This window comes from Ambystoma mexicanum, chromosome 6p, assembly GCF_040938575.1.
Source record: "Ambystoma mexicanum isolate Mex_15411 chromosome 6p, UKY_AmexF1_1, whole genome shotgun sequence".
NCBI classification, from domain to species: Eukaryota; Metazoa; Chordata; class Amphibia; order Caudata; family Ambystomatidae; genus Ambystoma; species Ambystoma mexicanum.
The window spans coordinates 941,781,352-941,799,459 of record NC_090935.1 but is presented as its reverse complement, the minus strand read 5'-3'; the positions used below and the strand labels follow the sequence as shown (position 1 = coordinate 941,799,459).

The 18,108-nt window shown below is 46.8% G+C and overlaps 1 protein-coding gene across 2 annotated transcripts in view; it reads right to left on the bottom strand.

Moving 5' to 3' along the window:
* DMXL1 (Dmx like 1) overlaps window positions 1–18,108 on the bottom strand; it is a 1,868,248-nt gene that overhangs the window by 831,168 nt on the left and 1,018,972 nt on the right. For both annotated transcript variants that reach the window (XM_069625559.1, XM_069625560.1), the window contains exon 24: window positions 641–1,737. In XM_069625559.1, the coding sequence (XP_069481660.1) occupies window positions 641–1,737 (1,097 nt within the window). The remainder of the gene's footprint in view (window positions 1–640; window positions 1,738–18,108) is intronic.

The following is an 18,108-nucleotide window of genomic DNA, read 5'->3' as shown; positions in this document are numbered from 1 at the left end:
CCAAAGACATTCTGCATCCTTTGCCCACCTCCTCACTCCCCATTTACCTGCTGGACTAAGTCCCTTTTCTATTTACTATCGCAGTGGCCATCTTTTTATTTTAAGAGAGATTAGGCTTTTGCAATATGCGAAGAGCCAGTGTACAAATAAATTAATATTAGCAACCCAGGCAAACCCCAGGGTGCGAACAGTTATCACCCACTTGTTGTGGGGGAAGGGGGTGTACACATGGGTGGTAATGTCCCACAGTCCTCGCTTTGTTCGGACCTGCATAGGGCTGGTGGGCCTTTACAGCATATGTATGCCCCCAGAAACCACGCGGGGGTTATAACTACAAAAACATCCTCTTTTCTATCCACTAAATGTATAACCATTCAGAATTGTTTTATCATATATACTGTACAGTTTTGGTGCATCACTTTGGTGAAAGCACCATATAAAATAAATAAAATGCAAGCAACTTGTATAGGGACAGTGCTACTTAAAAGCAGATGATAAAAAAGCTTTCAAGCATGGCATCCTAAATGTTCAACCATCATAATTTAATCTATTTCAGAATCATCAGGCAAATAATTCATGCATAGCGGGCATTTACACATCAATAAAATCAAAACAGGAAGCATGCCTTTAAAGTAAATACCTGTTGCGATTCCTGAAGAAGTAAAATCAATTCCATTCTCACAGAGGCCAGACCACCACCATGGGATCCATGAAGTATGCAGTAACTAAGAAACATCCTTAAGAGCGACTGAAATTTTAGGAGCCACTGACACCTTCTTTGGAAGCTGTCTTTCTGTTTAGCTTTTTGTTGGTCACAAAAGTCATCCTCACCATTATCAATACATTCAGTTTCATCTGCAGGTCCAGCAGATTCATGCATGAATTCCTCTGAGCCGGTATTGTAGTCACACGTCTTCTGAAGAGCTATTACCTCTCTTTCAAGCCAGTTGTAAAGCTGATATCTGAGCTTACCACCATCTACTTCATAGCCGGTTGATAACGTCCTTAACTCTACAGTGAGAATTTTTAAGCATGCCCTAAACTTTAATTGTGCTGCTATCACATCTTCTGATGGATGCAAGATATCATTTTCATCAACTGTGCAAAAAGAGTCTGAGTAACAAGAGACTGCCTCCTCAGTCCTTTCATTGGTATTCTTTAATTGTTTTACTTCTTTCATTGACAAGCCCAGCTCATCAGGTTCCTCTTCGTTTTCACTGTCCCAATTTAAATCTAGGGAGTCTTCTTGAATGACTGCAGATGGCTGACTCCAGTCAAAAGTAAATGCAGAGTTCGACTGCTTGCCTAAAGACGAGTCATGGAATGACCCTAATCCATTTACCCCTGTGTTTGACCAATCAAAGTCAGATGTATTGATTTCCTTTCTCTGTGACAACAGAGGAGAAGAAGGTGTAGAATCCTTACTTGTGTCTGCAAAACTGGAACTTCTAAGCAATGGTTTTGATTTCATAACAACTTTAGGCATCTTTGATAAAACTTCCAGAGCCAACATGGGACAGCCAGCTTTTAAGTGAGCATTTGCAGTTGTGAAAAACAATCGTCTTTCCCCTAAATTGATTTTATCTGCCAGTCCATTATCCATAGTCAGGCATACTTTGGTGGATGCTGTGTTTGAGGATCCAAAATGTCGTCTTAGTAAAAGAGGATGTGTCCTCAAATAATTATAGAAATTGAAAACGGAAGGGTTACAAGTGGAGGGGATGTCACCAAATCCATCTAAAACCAATGAACAAAAAGATTGATTAGTGATGGTTAATTAAAATGGTCCTGATTATGCTTGTAATGTCTCAGTATTTTCAAACATGTGGGGGAGTGGTCGTAGAAAAAAGGTAATTATGAAAAAAACAAAAAGCTTGAAAGCAGGATTACAGTCAGAAACATAACAAAGAAGTTGTGCCCGCAACTATGGTTAACATGCCCTTCAGTTAGCAAGTATGTGGACTACAAAAACAAAATTAGCTGAAGCATTTGTGGCAGACATACTTTAAAAGGAATGGCACCCTAAAATGACCAATCACATTTAGAGAACCAAACCAGATTTTACAAAGGTTTTTCTAATAAAGGAGTGGGAAAGTACAGTGTAGTCTGGCAGAATGCTGGAAAACACCACCTCTGAGATGAATATCCAATACCAGATATGTATCAGAATATGAATATTGGGGACGGGGGGGGGGGTTTCTTTTTTGCAAATCTTACTCTTTCTGTCCTGAGCCTCCTAGCACTACTGCCGGACTCACTGATTTATTTAATTGACTTTGAAGTTGATTGAGACTCATCTCTCTCCCCTGCTGCATTCACTTTTTTTGGGGAGACTGGACCCTTTAAGGTTCCAGTGAAGGGAGACGTCTCCCCTTTGTTTTGGCATCCAAGCTTTTCCTATGGCAGCACTCCCTACCGTATGCGGTGTTGTTCCAGTGGCCTCTAAGGACTGTCTTGCAATGTTGTTCTGGGTGCATTGGGTAGCCCCTAAGTATAGGTTGACAGTCAAAGTTTTGAAATACAAACGTTTTCACAACTAAGCATCGGAAAAAAAAAATTCGAATGCATTTTTTTTAATGGGCCCCCCCTCACCCAAACCCCTCTTTTAAAAAAAAAAAACACTTATTTTACTATACGAAACTAAACTAAACCCTTTAACATTAAAAAAAAAATGCATTCTACCTTTTCTTTCCAAAACTTTGTATTCAAAAGTTTTGTGTTTAGAAACATTTATTTCGAAATTATAACTGGATACGCAGGAGAAGTAATCTCCTTTTTATGACATGTGTTTCAACCTTTACAGCACAAGCCATTTTACATGGAGTGCTGTGTTGAGTGGGACAGGGTCAGTAACACAAGCCTGTCAAGAGGGGATGTTGAACCCCCTTAACCTGGGGCAGGATGCCTACCAGGGTACTTGCCAGATCCAGTCCTGCCCTGGGGGGGGGTTGGGGCTAGTTGGGAGGGTCCCAGTCCCTTCAAAATGTGCCTGGTTAAATTCTTTACTACTTGTTCTTGCCCCATCCATGGTGTGTGGAACCCTGGCCAGTGTTCTTTCCTTTTTCAATAGGTCCACAAATACCAGAATGCCTAGCAGTGGAAACCTGAATCGGCGGCTCACCGGAAAGAGTTAGCGAATTGTGGAATTGCAGAGGAACACCACATACCACCAACTGGCAATCCAACGATTCATCTGATCCAAACACGAACTGTGAAATTGACTATACCAACCACTGGATTGTGTATAAAATGGGGTGGGGCTTAAATCTGGTTCTATAAGTTTTTATGCCTGTAAACTGGCCCTGAAGAAAAGGAAGCAAATGGTTGGCCCAGAGAACCAGTTGTGGGTGAGAACCAATGGAAGGCAGAAGAGGAGTCGGGGGTCGGGGTTGAGGAGGGAGTCAAAAAGAGGCAGAAGGTTCAAGGCGGTGTGGCTTGTTTAAGCTAGGTCAAGGAAGGAGAAAGCGGGCCAAGAGCCCAGGCAGAGGAAGGATTTACAGAGGAGCGTGATGGATTAGATAGAACATGTGCAAGGTGAGGTATAGGTCGGTAAGAGAAGGTGGTACTTGGGTGTGAGTGCGTGCAAGGTGAGTGAGATTAAGAGCTATTCTACGGATGTGAGTAATTGTGATTAGACAAGGTGACTGGAAGAGTGAAAGGAGGATGACTGTGGGAGAAGGTGTGAGTAGAATGCAGTGCAGTGGAGACCAAAGAGTAGTAGAGTGGAGAGAGGAGAGAAGCAGAGTGTAAGGATCGAGTAATGTAACTGGAAACTAATGGAGATTAGTAAGAGTGGAGAGTAGTGAAGAGTAGTTGGAATGAAGAGCAGAGTGGAAAGTAGAAGCAAGGGGGGCACGCTGAACAGCAATGCAGATGACTGCATAGCTGTCGTGATCCAGCCCCCATGAAATCCTGTTGAGCATGAATCCTGTGCTGGGCCAAGCAAAACTGATTGTCTGATGCAGACCAGTGGCACAACCGGAGGACTGAATCCTGGAGCGCCCCATGGTCGCGGCGAGCAGTGAGGGGAGAGTCAGTGGCCTGCATGGCGAACAGAGGTGAGCACCACAGGGTGAGCTCTGTAAAGGACCAGCGAGCGAGTGCTGGGAAACACTGTAGCCCCAGGCAGCCTAGTGGGAGGATGAGTCATGAAGGTGGATGGAACAAGTTACTTACCTGTAACTGTTGTTCTCCAGCATGGGTCTGGCATGTATTCACATGCTCATGAATATTCCCCGTCATCAGGCTGGGAATCCTCGGTAAATAAAAAAATCAGTTTCAGTTTTGTTTCTGAACTGTCTTTCTACTAGTAGCCAATTACTGGTCTCTGGGTCATACTGCCCCCAGCAAATGACTGCCCTCTACCTAAGCCCCTCCTCTAGCAGCCATTTTCAGATTTGGTAGCACGTAAAGTGGCAGTAGGACCAAGTGAAGAGCTGCAGAGGGGTAGGAGGGAGGGTTCGCATGTGAATCCATGCCAGACCCATGCTGGAGAACAACAGTTAGGTAAGTAACTTGTTCCTTCTCCAGCATGGGGTCTGGCATGGATTCACATGCTCATGAATATAAGAATACATAGCAGTACACACATGCACAACCACGGGAGGTGGCAAGGCTAAACATTAAGCAATACATCAACTCAACATTAAGCATCTCTTACCTCCTCGCCAGGCTCACCTTAAGCGAAAAAGGTTGCGCAGCACTGCCTGGCTGACTCTGGACTCCTCCCTCGAATCCCGGTCGACGCAGTAGAATCTCGTGAAGGTGTGCGTCGACCTCCACGTAACAGCCCTGCAGAGGTCGAGCACTGGCACACCCGACAGGAACGCCGTGGTAGCAGCGATCGCTCTGGTTGAATGGGCTCTCGGACGGCCGGGCAACGGTCGGTTTGCCAACCGGTGACAGTGCACATGATGCAGCCAGAGAGCCATCTGGAAATGGAAGCCTTGGAGAGGGCCTTGGTTCACAGGTCCGAAATTCACAAACAGCTGTGAGGTCATCCGAAAACTCTTTGTGCAGTCCACGTAGAACTTCAACACTCTAGCCACATCCAGCGAGTGACGAGGGTGACGGGAAGAAAACAGGTAACACCAAGGGCTCGTTGAGATGGAAGTCCGACAGCACCTTGGGCATGAAGGAGGGGTGCGTCCTCAGCACCACCCTCGTATCATGAAAAGTCAAGTATGGAGGTTTACAGGAGAGGGCCTGGATCTCTCCCACTCGTCGTGCGGAGGTGATGGCCACAAGAAACGCTGTCTTTCACGACAGGAATTTCAACGGTACCGAATGCAGAGGCTCGAATGGCGGCCCCATGAGCCTGGACAGCACCAAGTTGAGCTCCCACACCTGGGCCGGAGCCTTCACCGGCGGGAATGACCAGAACAGTCCCTTCATAAGCTCCTTCACCAGGCGATGGGACAAGAGAGATGATCTCCCCGGGGTCCTGGAGTAGCGGGAAATCGCCGCTAGATGGATCTTGATGGAGGCGTGCGCCAGCCCCGCTTTGGCCAGCGACAGTAGGTACGGCAGCACCTGAGGTGCCGTAATCCGCAGAGGGTTAATCTTCTGTGCACGGCACCAGACAGAGAACCTCTTCCATTTGTGTCACAATACTTGAGAGTCGAGGGCGCCCTGGCCTTTGCAAGCACCTCCTTGCAGTCCGCCGGGATATCGTACCCTCCAAACTCTAGTGCTGCAGGAACCAGGCCTGCAAGTTCAGTGACGCCGGATCGTGGTGGAGCATGGTGCCTCCTTCTCTGATTAGGAGATGCGCGTCCGTCGGCAGTTTGACTGGGGGGTACGCTGACATGTCCAGAAGGTCCAGGAACCAGATCTGCCTCGGCCACGCCGGTGCGACGAGGATCATCCTGCACCATGACCGTTTGAGTTGGTTGATGAGTCGCAGCAGCAACGGCAACAGAAGGAACGCATACAGGAACAGGCCGTCCCAGGGTAACGAGAAGGCATCGCCCATGCTCCCCGACTGGGGAAACCTGCAGGCGAACTTCTGGCACTTAGTGGCCATCGTGAACAGGTCGATCTGGGGATTGCCCCATCGTCGGAAGAGGAGGTCCACTTGATCCTGCCGCAGTTCCCACTCGTGGCAGGAGCGCAGCTCCCTGCTGAGTGCATCGGCAATGGTGTTTTTTATTCCTGCCAGGTGAAAGGGTACCAGAAACATCCCTTGGGCGACAGCCCAATGCCACAAATCCTGGGCCTCCTTGGACAGGGCTGGGGATCTGGTGCCTCCCTACTTCCGGATGTAAAACATCATTGTGGTGTCGTCGGTGAAGATCCTCACCACCTTGCCCTTGAGGGACGGAAGGAACGACCTGAGGGCCCAGAACACGGCTCGGAGCTCCAAGACGTTGATGTGTAGTGACCTCTCCTCCGGTAGCCAAAGGCCTCTTGCGTGGAGATCTCCAGAGTGAGCCCCCCCAGCCCTCCAGAGAGGTGTCCGTCGTCACTGTCTTCTGATGGGCCGGGGTCTGGAAGTCCATACCCGCCGTCAGATGCAGCGGGTGTCCCACCACCGGATCGCTTGTAGAAAGGTCTAGTTAAGTGAGATCCTGTCTTCGAAGTTGCCCGTCGCTTGCATCCAACGGGCGTCGAGGAACTCCTGCTGTGGTCGCATCCGTAGTCTGCAAAGGCGCACGAGGTAAATGCAGGAGGACATCATGCCGAGCAGGGACTTGACGGACCTCACCTTTGCCACATTCATGGTCGACAGCCGTTGCACCTTGCCTAGGATGGCCTTCGTCCTTTCCGCCGACGGAGATGCTAGTCGCGCCACTGTGTCAAGCTTGGCTCCCAGGAACAGGGCGACTTGCGACGGTACCAGGTGGGATTTTGGAAGTTGATCGAAATCCCAGATCCGTGAGTAGTTGGACGGTCTTCCTTGTGTGTTCGACGGCAAGTTCCCTTGACTCTGCCCGGATGAGCCAGTCGTCCTGGTAAGGGTAGACGTGGATCCCCTGTAGGCGCAGCCGTGCCGCCACCGGTACTAGGCACTTCATGAACACCCTGGGCGCCGACTTCAGTCCGAAGGGAAGGGCCTTGAACTGGTAGTGCCGCCATTGGACTACAAATCGCAAAAACTTTGGATGTTTTTTCAAGATGGGGATGTGAAAGTAGGCATCCTCCAAGCGACGATAGGAAGTCTCCTTCCTCCAGTTGTGCCAGCACGTGCTGGAGGGTGACCATCCGGAACTTCTGGGACCTGATGTACTTGTTTAGACGATGAAGGTCCACGATGGGTCGCCAACTGGCGGTCTTTTTCCTTACGAGGAAGTACCGCGAGTATACTCCGGAGCCCCAGAGCCCCTTTGGGACGAGCTCGATGGCTCCCTTCTTTAACATCGCTCGTACCTCCACAAGTAATTGTGGGATGTGGTTTTCCTTTCTGGCCACAGGTGGAATACGGGGACACTTCCTTAGAAATTCCAGTATGTGCCCGCGGGCCAGGGCATCCAGCACCCAGCGGTCGGTGGAGATGGACTCCCACACGCGGACGAAGTTCGCCAGCCGGCCTCCCACCGGGGTGCTCAGGTGGGGGCCCAACGCTACGGCCGGTTCAATCGTGCTTGGCGGCGGCCTTGCCACCCGGGCCTCCTTGGTGACAACGAGAACCTGCATGCTTACAGTGATCCCTGTAGGCCTCCTGCGACGAGGAGCGGGCCGCTTGGCTGTACGTCGAGGAGCTGCCGCCGAATCCCTTGGAGGCACCTTGCTTGCCGCCGTAGCCCCGAAAGGGCGGCTGTCATTGCTGAAGAACGCCGAAGGCACGAGCCGTCTCTATGTCGGCCTTGATGGCTTGCAGCGACTGATCCACTGCCTTGCTGAACAGGTTGTTCCCGTCGAAGGGCATGTCCAGGACCCTGGTCTGCACGTCTTGACGGAAATCGGTTGCCTTGAGCCAACCCCGCCGGCGAAGGCAAATGCTGTTGCCCATCTGGCAGAAGCTGGTGTCGGCAATGTCCCTGGTCACCGTTATGTCGTGTTCCGACGCAACCTCTCCCTCCTGTAGGATCTCTAGGGCCTACGCCCTCTTGTCGTCTGGGAGGAAATCCAGTAGGGGAGCAATCTTAAACCATAGCTCCCTGTCGTAGCGGGCCACAATCGCGAGGGCGTTGGCCGCTTTAATGGTAGTCCCGTCTCATGGCATCCAGCTTCTTCCCTTCGCCGTCCGGCAGAGATGTTGAAGTTGACGCCGTCGCCCCCGCCGCTTTCTTCTTGGCCGCCGCAGCGACAACCGAGTCCGGGGTAGGCTGTACCCTAAGGCACATGGGGGCGGAATCCGGAACCCAGTACTTCTTCTCGTACCAGTCTCTCTTGGCAGGGGCTGTAGATGGGTTCTTCTGGAGCAACAGCCCCTGGTCCCTGATGTCGTCGAGTAACGGGACCGAGAGGACCGTCTTCCTTTTGGCCTCCCATCGTTGATAGAGGAAACCTTCCTTCTTCTTTTCCACGGGGCAGAGCTGGAAGAGCTCAGATGCCCTGGTGATCATGGCGTGGAAGGAGCCAATTTCGTCGGGCGGGGAGGCACGAGCAGGTGCTGATGGAAGGTCCATCCCGTCATCACCACAGTCGTTATCCATCCCCGTCGTGGCTGTCTCTGTTCCCGTATCATCACTCGGCTCAGGAGACGGGGAAGAAGGCTGGAAAGGAGGGGGTGGATGAATTCTCCTCTGCTTGTTGGGAGGGCTTTCCGACAGTCCAGGCTCCGCTGGGTCATCTGTTGGTGGTAAGGGCAACCTGTCCTCATCTCCGTACACAAGGCCTGGATCACCCCTGAGTTGTCTTGTGGCCCACGGACCGGCTGCGACGGGCATGACGGTTGGGGAGTGGAATCCTCCACGTGTTCCTCGTCACCACCACTGTCGCTTTCCTCGTCCGCCTCTTCGGGATCCTTCCCGTGGGGCCGGACCTCCTCAAACTTCTTGCTTGGGATTTTCACGACTCCAGCCAGTTCCTCTTCAGAGGCTGTGTTTGTGTCCGTGATGGCCACCAGGCCCCCCTCCCCCTCTTTTGACACCAGGGTTTTCACGGGGGTCTTATCGATGGGCTGAAAAGAGGATTCCATCTGCGGTGGCAGGGAAACTCTAGGCCCCGAGGTCGCCTTCACTGGGGTAGCCTCCACAGGCTTCGCCAGATCCGCCACGACTCCCTCGATAGAGGCCTTAGCCGGGTGAATCAAAGCCTTCACGACCTTGGATGCGCTTGAGGACTTCACCTTGGGGAGAGGGTCACTGCCTCGCTCCCCCTCGGCTGCCGTCGGGATCGACCGGGACTTCTCCCGAAGCTTACCCGGGTTCTCCGCTTTCCTCTTCCCAGAGCCAGAGCGTTGGCTTGTGGTTGATGGCGTCGGTGAAATTGCGCCCTGCCTGGCAGCCGAGGAGCCCGACCGTTTGGCGCTCCCGGTGCCAGCGGACTCACAGTGCTTAGCCTTTTGTTGGGCCCCCGTCACTGGAGCGCCCTCAAAGGACTTAGAAGATCGCTCAGACTACTTCTTTTTCTCACCCGTTGCTGGGCTCTTCCCCTCCAGCCAGTTGGTGAGGCGGGTACGCCGATCCCTCATCGTCCGCTCGGACATGTTCTTGCAAAATGCACAGTCCTTCTCCATGTGCGTTTTGTCTTCATGAAGGCCGTAGAGACATCGAGAATGTTCATCCTCCTTGAAGACATTCTGCAGTCCACATCCAGGGCAGCTCCTGAAGAGCTTGGGTCTGGGCGTCGTGTTTCCTTTTTCCTGGGCCGTGTCCACACGGGGTAGGCCTCAAAGATCTTCCGGAAGCCTCCGAGAAATGAAACTCAATGAAAAATTCGCCCTTGAGGGGCGTAGAAAAATCCGAAACTGGTCCTCGTTGATCGGAAGTAGAAACAGTGGAGCTTGAGGCTCGAATTACCGAAAAATGAGATGAAATCGCTTTGAAAATTTGCAAAACGCAGTAAAAGCTCGAGCGCTACAGCACAAGGCCTTCCAACACTTGAACATGCAGTAAAAATCTGAAAATGGCTGCCAGAGGAGGGGCTTAGGTAGAAGGCAGTCATTGGCTGGGGGCAGTATGACCCAGAGACCAGTGATTGGTTACTAGTAGAAAGACAGTTCAGAACAAAACAAACTGATTTTTTCTTTACCAAGGATTCCCAGCCTGACGATGGGAATATTCATGAGCATGTGAATCCATGCCAAACCCCATGCTGGAGAAGCAAGAAAACGGGTCAGGCAGACCGGTGCTCAGCATGGTTCCCGTGCCTGGACACTGGTTGCCCTGCATCACCAAGGTAACAGTTAAGTGTGAGCCTGTGTGCTCTGCGGCCAGTGCACCGCATCTTGATCCTAGAGGCAGTGGAGCCCCAAAGGAAAGGAGCAACGCAGATTTGAGCGCTCTGCAGAGCAGGGGCTGCCCGTCGCAGAGTGCGGTGAAGAGAAAATATTGGTGTATCTGGGGCCCCGCTGGTGGCTTGGTGGTCTTGTGCTAGATTCAAGTTTACAAACATGCGTTATGGGCTCGCAGACTGTAATGGTGTGCAGCAAAATGGTGGCGTGTCTGCAGCAGTGAAGCAAAGCATGGCACTGATTGACACAGCCAGAGAGGGCTCGTTGGGAGCCTGGTGGTGCATCGGATCACAAGGTGGCAAAATCAGGAGCACACCGGCAGGGAGCAGCTTGATACAACGGTGTTGGAATGAGATTGCCTGTGATGGTAGAGTAGGTCACTCGATGGAGCAATGGGAGAGCGAGGTGGCACCCCATTGGAACTCCTGTTATCTTACCTCTGGCGTTGAAATTTGCTATAACGGACATCGAGGAAGAACCTACGGCTGCAGAGCTGGTTCACAGTTTCCCCATAGAGCTAGATACTGCTGTTGCGGGTGCAGGAGAAACAGGATTGCAGTAAGCCTCAGACATGACAAAAGGGGCTGGAAAGAAGCGCAGGCCCATGGATTCCTTCATGTGCAATCCCACGAAATACACTACGGTGGAGCACTCTATGCAGAATTCTCCAATATGTGATCCTATGTCTTTGGCGCAAATGGAGCCCTTCATGGCCGCAATGCGAAGTGGCTTTGCGTCCATCAGTACCAAGCCGGATGATATTGTGGCCAATATAAGTTTGTTGCGAAGTACACTGGATAAAGAGAGCGGATGTATTACTGATGCCAAAACTCGGATTGGTGACCTGGATGACAAGGTTGAACGACATGATAGTGAGTGGAAGTAAAGTTACTGATGACTGTGCTTGCGAAGCATGAGGATATTGAATCCAGGCCTCACCGAAACAATACATGCATTGCTGGGGTACCAGAGAAAGCGGCAAAGGGTCCCCTGGAACATTCCGTCAAGGATCTGTTAAAGTCTTTGCTAGGTGAAGACCAATTCTCTGTACAGTTCCTGCTGGAGAAAGCCCACTGTGCATTGATCCGGGAACTGAAATATTTGCAATATTACTGAACTATAGAGACAGGGATCCAATGTTGCGGTTAGCCAGAGAACGTGGAGCACTATACTTTGCATCAAGCAGATTTTTCATATATCCAGACTTTTCGACTAGTGCTCAGGCAGCGAGAAGATCCTACGATCCAGCCAAACGTCTAATGCGTCAATGTCAGATACAGTATACAATGCTGTTCCCATTCAAACTTCACATACAGCATGGAGGGCGTGCACACTTTTTTAAAAATCCTGGAGAGGCCAAGGCCTATATTGAAGCCTTGGTCCAGCATTCGCTGAGGGTCAGTGGGGGGTCTGGGCTTGGTCGTCAACGAGGCTATCGGACTCATTGGAGTGAAAGGGTTGCCAATATGTGTTGATGTAACCCAAAAAGGCAAGCTCAGTACCTCAATAGTAATGTATTGCTGGGGAAATGTAGGAATGTTTATGTGAAGTTGCTGTTCGCACTGTACCACATGAAATTTAAAAGTGGGAGGTCAAGGGGGTAGACCAAGTTGGGAAGGGGGCTGTTTTTTTGTTGGGGCAAGTGTAAAAGTCTTGGCGGGCGGAAGGTAGAAGTAAGGAGAAAGGGGAGAGAGGCACAGAAAATGAAGGGAGAGATGTGGGGAGGAAAAACAGGGAGGAGATTAGGAGGAATGAAAGATACTGAGAAAAGAGCAGGGAGAGGAATACAAGGCTGTGAGAGGAAAGGATAAGGAGCCTGGGCAAATAGGAGGCACCTATTCCAATTCTGAAAAACATTGGTGCATTTGTTGGACCCGTGAATAGGATCCACATTGGAATTTCCAGCGGGAGACTGATAAATAAAGCATTTGCATGTAGGCCATCACAAACAGCTAGTCAGATGGAAGATAAAGGGGGGGTTAATGATCTCTAGTGACTATTGTCATGTCTAGGGACATATGGGATTGGGAGGGAAAATCCCACAGGAGAGCAGGGAGCGGACAAAAGCCCATAGGTCCTTCTCTGAAATTTCAATGAAAACCCTTGAAATGTCTTTGAGAGTTGGTGTGTTTTTTAGGCCACCTGTGACAATGCACTGTTGGTTAAGAACAAAACTAAGCACTTATATGCAGCAGGATGCTTTAGACATGAGGGCATACATTTTAACTACAATGTGATATTAGAAAGATGTCAAACCTTTAATATTCCTTCTCTGGTCCTGAACCCCTCTGATTTATTTGATGATCTCAACTGTTCTGAGGTCATCTATAAAGCAATCACACCCAGACCTGCTCTCACTGTGAATGTTATATCATCTGCCCCTCATGTGTTTGTTACTAGAAGCCATTTAAGAGTGGCAGAAGATGGTTCATTATATGCAGGTTGCGCTATTGTTGGACCAGATGCCTTGGATGATACCATTGAAATGGACCTCCCACGTTTGTGCAAGAAGCTTACCAGATACCAACATCCTGCTCCACACAGATTGCTGAACTGATAGAACTCACAGGAGCATGCATTAGATTAGCTGCTAAAGATGTACAAATATATTACAGACAGTATGCTTTTGATATGGTGTGTGATTTCGACACCCTGTAGGGAGTGTGGCTCCCTCACATCAGCAGTCACCCCCCATTGATAATGCAGAGCATGTGTAAAAAGTGTTACAAAGTATTATGATGCCCACAGAAAATGATTTGACAAAATGTTCAGGCACACTATTTCATTGAGGAATACATTTTAGATGGTAATGCCAAGGCTAATAAAATTGCCAAAGATGTCGCTGTTAAAGGCCTTTTTCTGCAAGATCCCCCGATTCACCCCAGCATTGAAACATCTACTGATAGTTCTGCAAAAGGAAATGAAGGGTTATTTCAATAGCAGCAAAATGCAGCTGACAATGCTATTGCTCAACTAAAAAGAATTGTTGTTTGCCTTATTAGGATGGTGTATGGTATCACCATGATGGGAGGGCCAGGTGCCCCACAGTTCATACATTCTTATTTGGCCCGGTTAGCACACACTTGCAAAGATGCAATAATATCACACGTAACGGAGAACATGTTTGCTTCCGAAATATCAACAGCAGCCCAACAAGTAGTATCTCAAAATTACATTTGTCAAAGGCATAATGGGGACAACAAGTTAAAAAAAAAGCTCCAAAGACCTGACCTTATACCTGGATCGGGAGATGTTCTGCACTCCCTAAATCTTCTCTCTCCATTTTTCTTTAGCAATATTACTCATTCAACAAAATCAATTAAATAGAACATTTTTAAATGTCAAAAAGATACACTACAAGAATATTTCTGAAACTATTAAATTAAGAATCTTTACAGTAACCAATATAATTACATAGTTCTATATGAATTGATTAATTTCATGATGTGTGAGAAAACAATCACATTCACTATATAGTACATTGATACAAAATGTCCTAACATATAAACAAATAAAAAGATAACAATTCGAAGTTAAGACATCCGGTTCAGATCGCAGTTCTTTGCCATGCATTTCAGGTCTACTTAATGATGCCACTTCCCTGACTTCCACATTTCCAGAGGCACAACTGTACCAAGTCATAGAACGTTTGCTTCTTATCAATGCATCGTTTGCCATAAAATTGTATTATCATATTCCCCATTTCCAATCATACGTATTCACACCCAATCACTCTTGGCAAAATATAGCCTCTCTTTTTTACATTTAAAAATAGTCTACTTAATTGAATGAATAATATTGTTATAGAAAAAAGAAAACGTTATAGTAATGACTTCCATACTCCTAGTCCATAGTCCCCCTTTCTCCATACTGTATACAAGAGTGCTGCCCCCTTTACATTTGAGTTGTGCAAGAGCACGGCCTGGAACACCCCCCACAAGTCCCAACTTCCAGCAACAGACAGTCCCCCTTTTTTTCTGAGCCTTGGCACCGTAGGCCTAAGGAAATGTATTTGAGGGGGCTGGTGGGAGGGACAGATGGAGGAAAGGGGATTTTGGACTAATTGTAAAGAAGTCACTACTGTGAGTCACTTTTCCTTACTCCAAAGCCCCTTCCCTGCATACTCCATGGGCGATTACACAGCACATGAACAGAAGGAGACACCTGAGCTGCACTAGGAGAACAGATCTTTCAAGACTGCTTGGCTGAACGCTGTATCAGAGTGTGAGCTAGCATCCATGCAGTAACGCATGCAGAACGCAGAGGGAGTAGATCAGGTGGCTACTCTGCTGATAACATCCCGACACCCGTTTCTGAAAAACTACTGCTGTCGCTTTAGCCCTTACAGCATGAGCATGCAAGCTGCTGAGATTTGTAATTTTTTTTACATTTTTTTTTTTTACATTGTACGCTTTGAGAATAGCTGCAATCACCTAGCAAGTGATTGAAGCCTTTGATGCCTGATGGGAGGGTGACAAAGCGTCAAAAGTTACAAAAAGGGCTTCAGACTTTTGGAAAGCCTTTGAACATGCAAGGTAGAATTGGAGAGCTCTCAAGTCAAGGAAGTGAATTATCTTCTCCTCTGCTCTTGAGGCAGGAGAAGGAAAAAATGTGGGGAGGGACATCTCCTGGTGGATATGAAATGAAGATGTAATCTTTGCTTGAAAAGATGAATGTGTCCTTAAAATCTGCTTATCTTTGTGGAAAACCGTTCAGTAGACGGGAAGGCCTGAATTTCACTAATCCTTCTAGCGGACGTTACAGTGAATAGAAGAAGTCTGCCAAGTGAACAACTTGATGTCAGCTGTATCCATTAGTTCAAAACGTTTATGAGCCAAAGCTGATAGTATTATGATTCCATACAGGATGCAATTTAACAGGTGGGAATCCTGAGTACTATTAAGTGGTGTTTAATAATAGGATTTGGTGATGAAAGAATAACATCCTTTGTATTTTTTAAGCTCCTATGGCCGCTAAGTTCTACAGGTGCCAACGAGAACAACAGTCTGTGCTCAATGGAACAAAAACAATAAACATTGTTAATTTGACACGTTATAGAATTCAACTTATTGCCCAGTGGAACACATGCAGCCACTTAGTATGATATGATGACCTTATGGATGGTTTCCTAGCAACATTGTTAACAATTTTTATTTGGAATTGTGTTTCGTTGCAAAAAATATTTAGTTGAAGAACGCTCCACAGGTTTAACATCTTGTAGATTGGAAGGACTGAGATCCCACCTGCGATTCCCGACATTAAGCCTGCTGATCCTAACGGCTTCGATGTTCTGATCTGCAAGGAGGTGTGATGCTATTTGTAAAGTGTTGTGTGTAATGGCTCAGTCCCAAAGGTGTATATACAGAGGTGTAGGAACGCACTAAGAGTATGAAGTTTTAGCTAATATGCTCAGTAATGGTAATCAGGTTTCTGGTGCACCTGGTAAAGCTATCCCTGGCTAGAAGGCTATATCAAACTGGAAAAAGCAACAATGTTCCTTGAAACTAATCAGCATTTCAAAGTAATGTTGTAAATGTCAATCAAATCAGACAATGAAAACACTTTACAAGGAATATTTATGAAACAGGTTATTTTTAGTTTTAGTGAAAATATATCCCACAACAAGGGACTAATTAAATGGAAACAATACATTGATTTCATGTGATTCAACACAGACAAAATAAACAATGTAATTGTGAGACAACTCTGACGGCTTAGAATCCACATCTCATTTCATTACAAAGCTAACCCTTACTGCAGGCTTCTTTTGAAATAGAAAATATTCAAACACATAACTTATACATAAATAGATCGTAGTTTGTAACTTGATTGAGTTCCTATAGGACTAATCCCATAGTTTAAATCAAAAAGCAATATTCTGTGCTCAATTCGAATTCCTGTTCAAACTACGCGTTTCAGGATTGAATCTCTATCAGGTGATTGAAACTCACTCCCTTCCTGTAATGTGAGAATGTAAATACCATTAAATGTGGGATCATATCTTAAATGCCCACTCTTATAAAACGTTTAACTCGTATGATGCGTCTATCAAATGGTTACTAACCTGATAATGTATTTTTTTTTATAACCAATAGATTACATAGCCATAGTCACTGCTCGGGCTCAATTATCAAAATGCTGCTAAAAAAGAAAGGAAAGGAGATTGTAGAAAAAATAACTCAAGCAAAAGAAATCACTAATTTTCTCACTAAAAATGACCTCGCTCTGCAATTCAACATTTGAAGAATTCAAAAATAACTCACTGTTATATGTTTGCCACGGTACATTGATTTCAGAAAGCTGTAATGCAACAGTAAGTAGTCCAATAAATGTAATGATATGGTGTATGAGTCTCCTACTCATCACAATGTGATTTTTTTTAAATTATAAATAATAATCACAATTATACTCACTTCTGGCCTGATGTAATGGACACAGAACGTATCTGCCGATGGTATGATACTAACTGTTAGCACTATCCTGAAAGAAAGTCAGGATATTCACATTAAGAGAGGACTTAGAAAGCAGTCCTTGAGGGTTCATCACTAGACAAACCACATACGTGTGTGTGCCCCTAACGGTCTAATTCTTACTTTATCTTCCCTGGGAAAGGTGGGTGGGGGACCGAGAGCAGCAAAAAAGTAGCATCCAGTCCCGCAACAGTCTTAAAATGCATTTTGCAAGTAACGTGATTGGCAAACGCTGTGTGTGTTGCCGCGATCACATGACTTTAATTACAACTAGGTAGAAATGCTTGAAGCAAAAGGGTGGCCATCTTGGAATGGCCAGATATACTTATTAAGGTCTTTCCAAATGGTGTCATCTATGTATTTACAAGTGTCGCTCAATACTAATTATATATTGAAAGAATTTAGACAGTAGTTAAGACCAGTGGCAAAGGTGTCACCCACATTCGATTCTAGATAAAATTACACATATAGCATTAAGTTATTTTACACATATAGACAGGCATGAATACATAACAGATGTTAATTAAGCCAGCTGAGGTACATGTTTGTTCTTAAACCATATTTTTAACAAATGTGTCTAGCACTAGGGTGTAGTCTGGGGGATCATTTACAGTTATCACAATTCAAAAAAATTAACATTTGTGGTGGGATAAAGAAACTCCCATCATTCTGACGAATCTCAACCTGATGCAGTTATCAACACAAACAGCAGCTCTGGTACATGATTATATATATTAACACTAGTTCATATCCAGACATGATTTTAGATGTACACCCTGAATTATATGTTATGATGATGAAATCCATGAATTACAATAATCCACAATTTATGAATGGGACTAAAGATAACAACTCAAATCAAATTCAGTGTTCATTCCTCTTGGTACCAAACTGTCCAACCTTTCCATTCAAATTATCTCTTTCTGGAGAGACATTCTGATAAGATCACCTCCACGTCGTGGTGGTTTGAGTTGTTTCAGTATAATTTATATGCATTTGAACCACTCAATGATGAAACTCTGAAAAATGTTGAGATACTGTAGACCTGTCAGATTTGGCTCCGATATTAGATTTGTGCTCTGTCCAACGTGTCTTGGCTTTGTGTGTGGTGATGCCCACGTAGTAGATTCCATATGGACACCTGATACCATAGGTGGACAATGAGGTGACAGATTTGGGGACCCGGTCCCCTACATGTTCACCTAGAAGATAGAGACCGTGCTGTCTGTCCGAACAAGCACTACTTTGTCTTGGATGCCTGAAAGAAAAGTCGCTCTGAAATGTTGATGTGAACAGAGA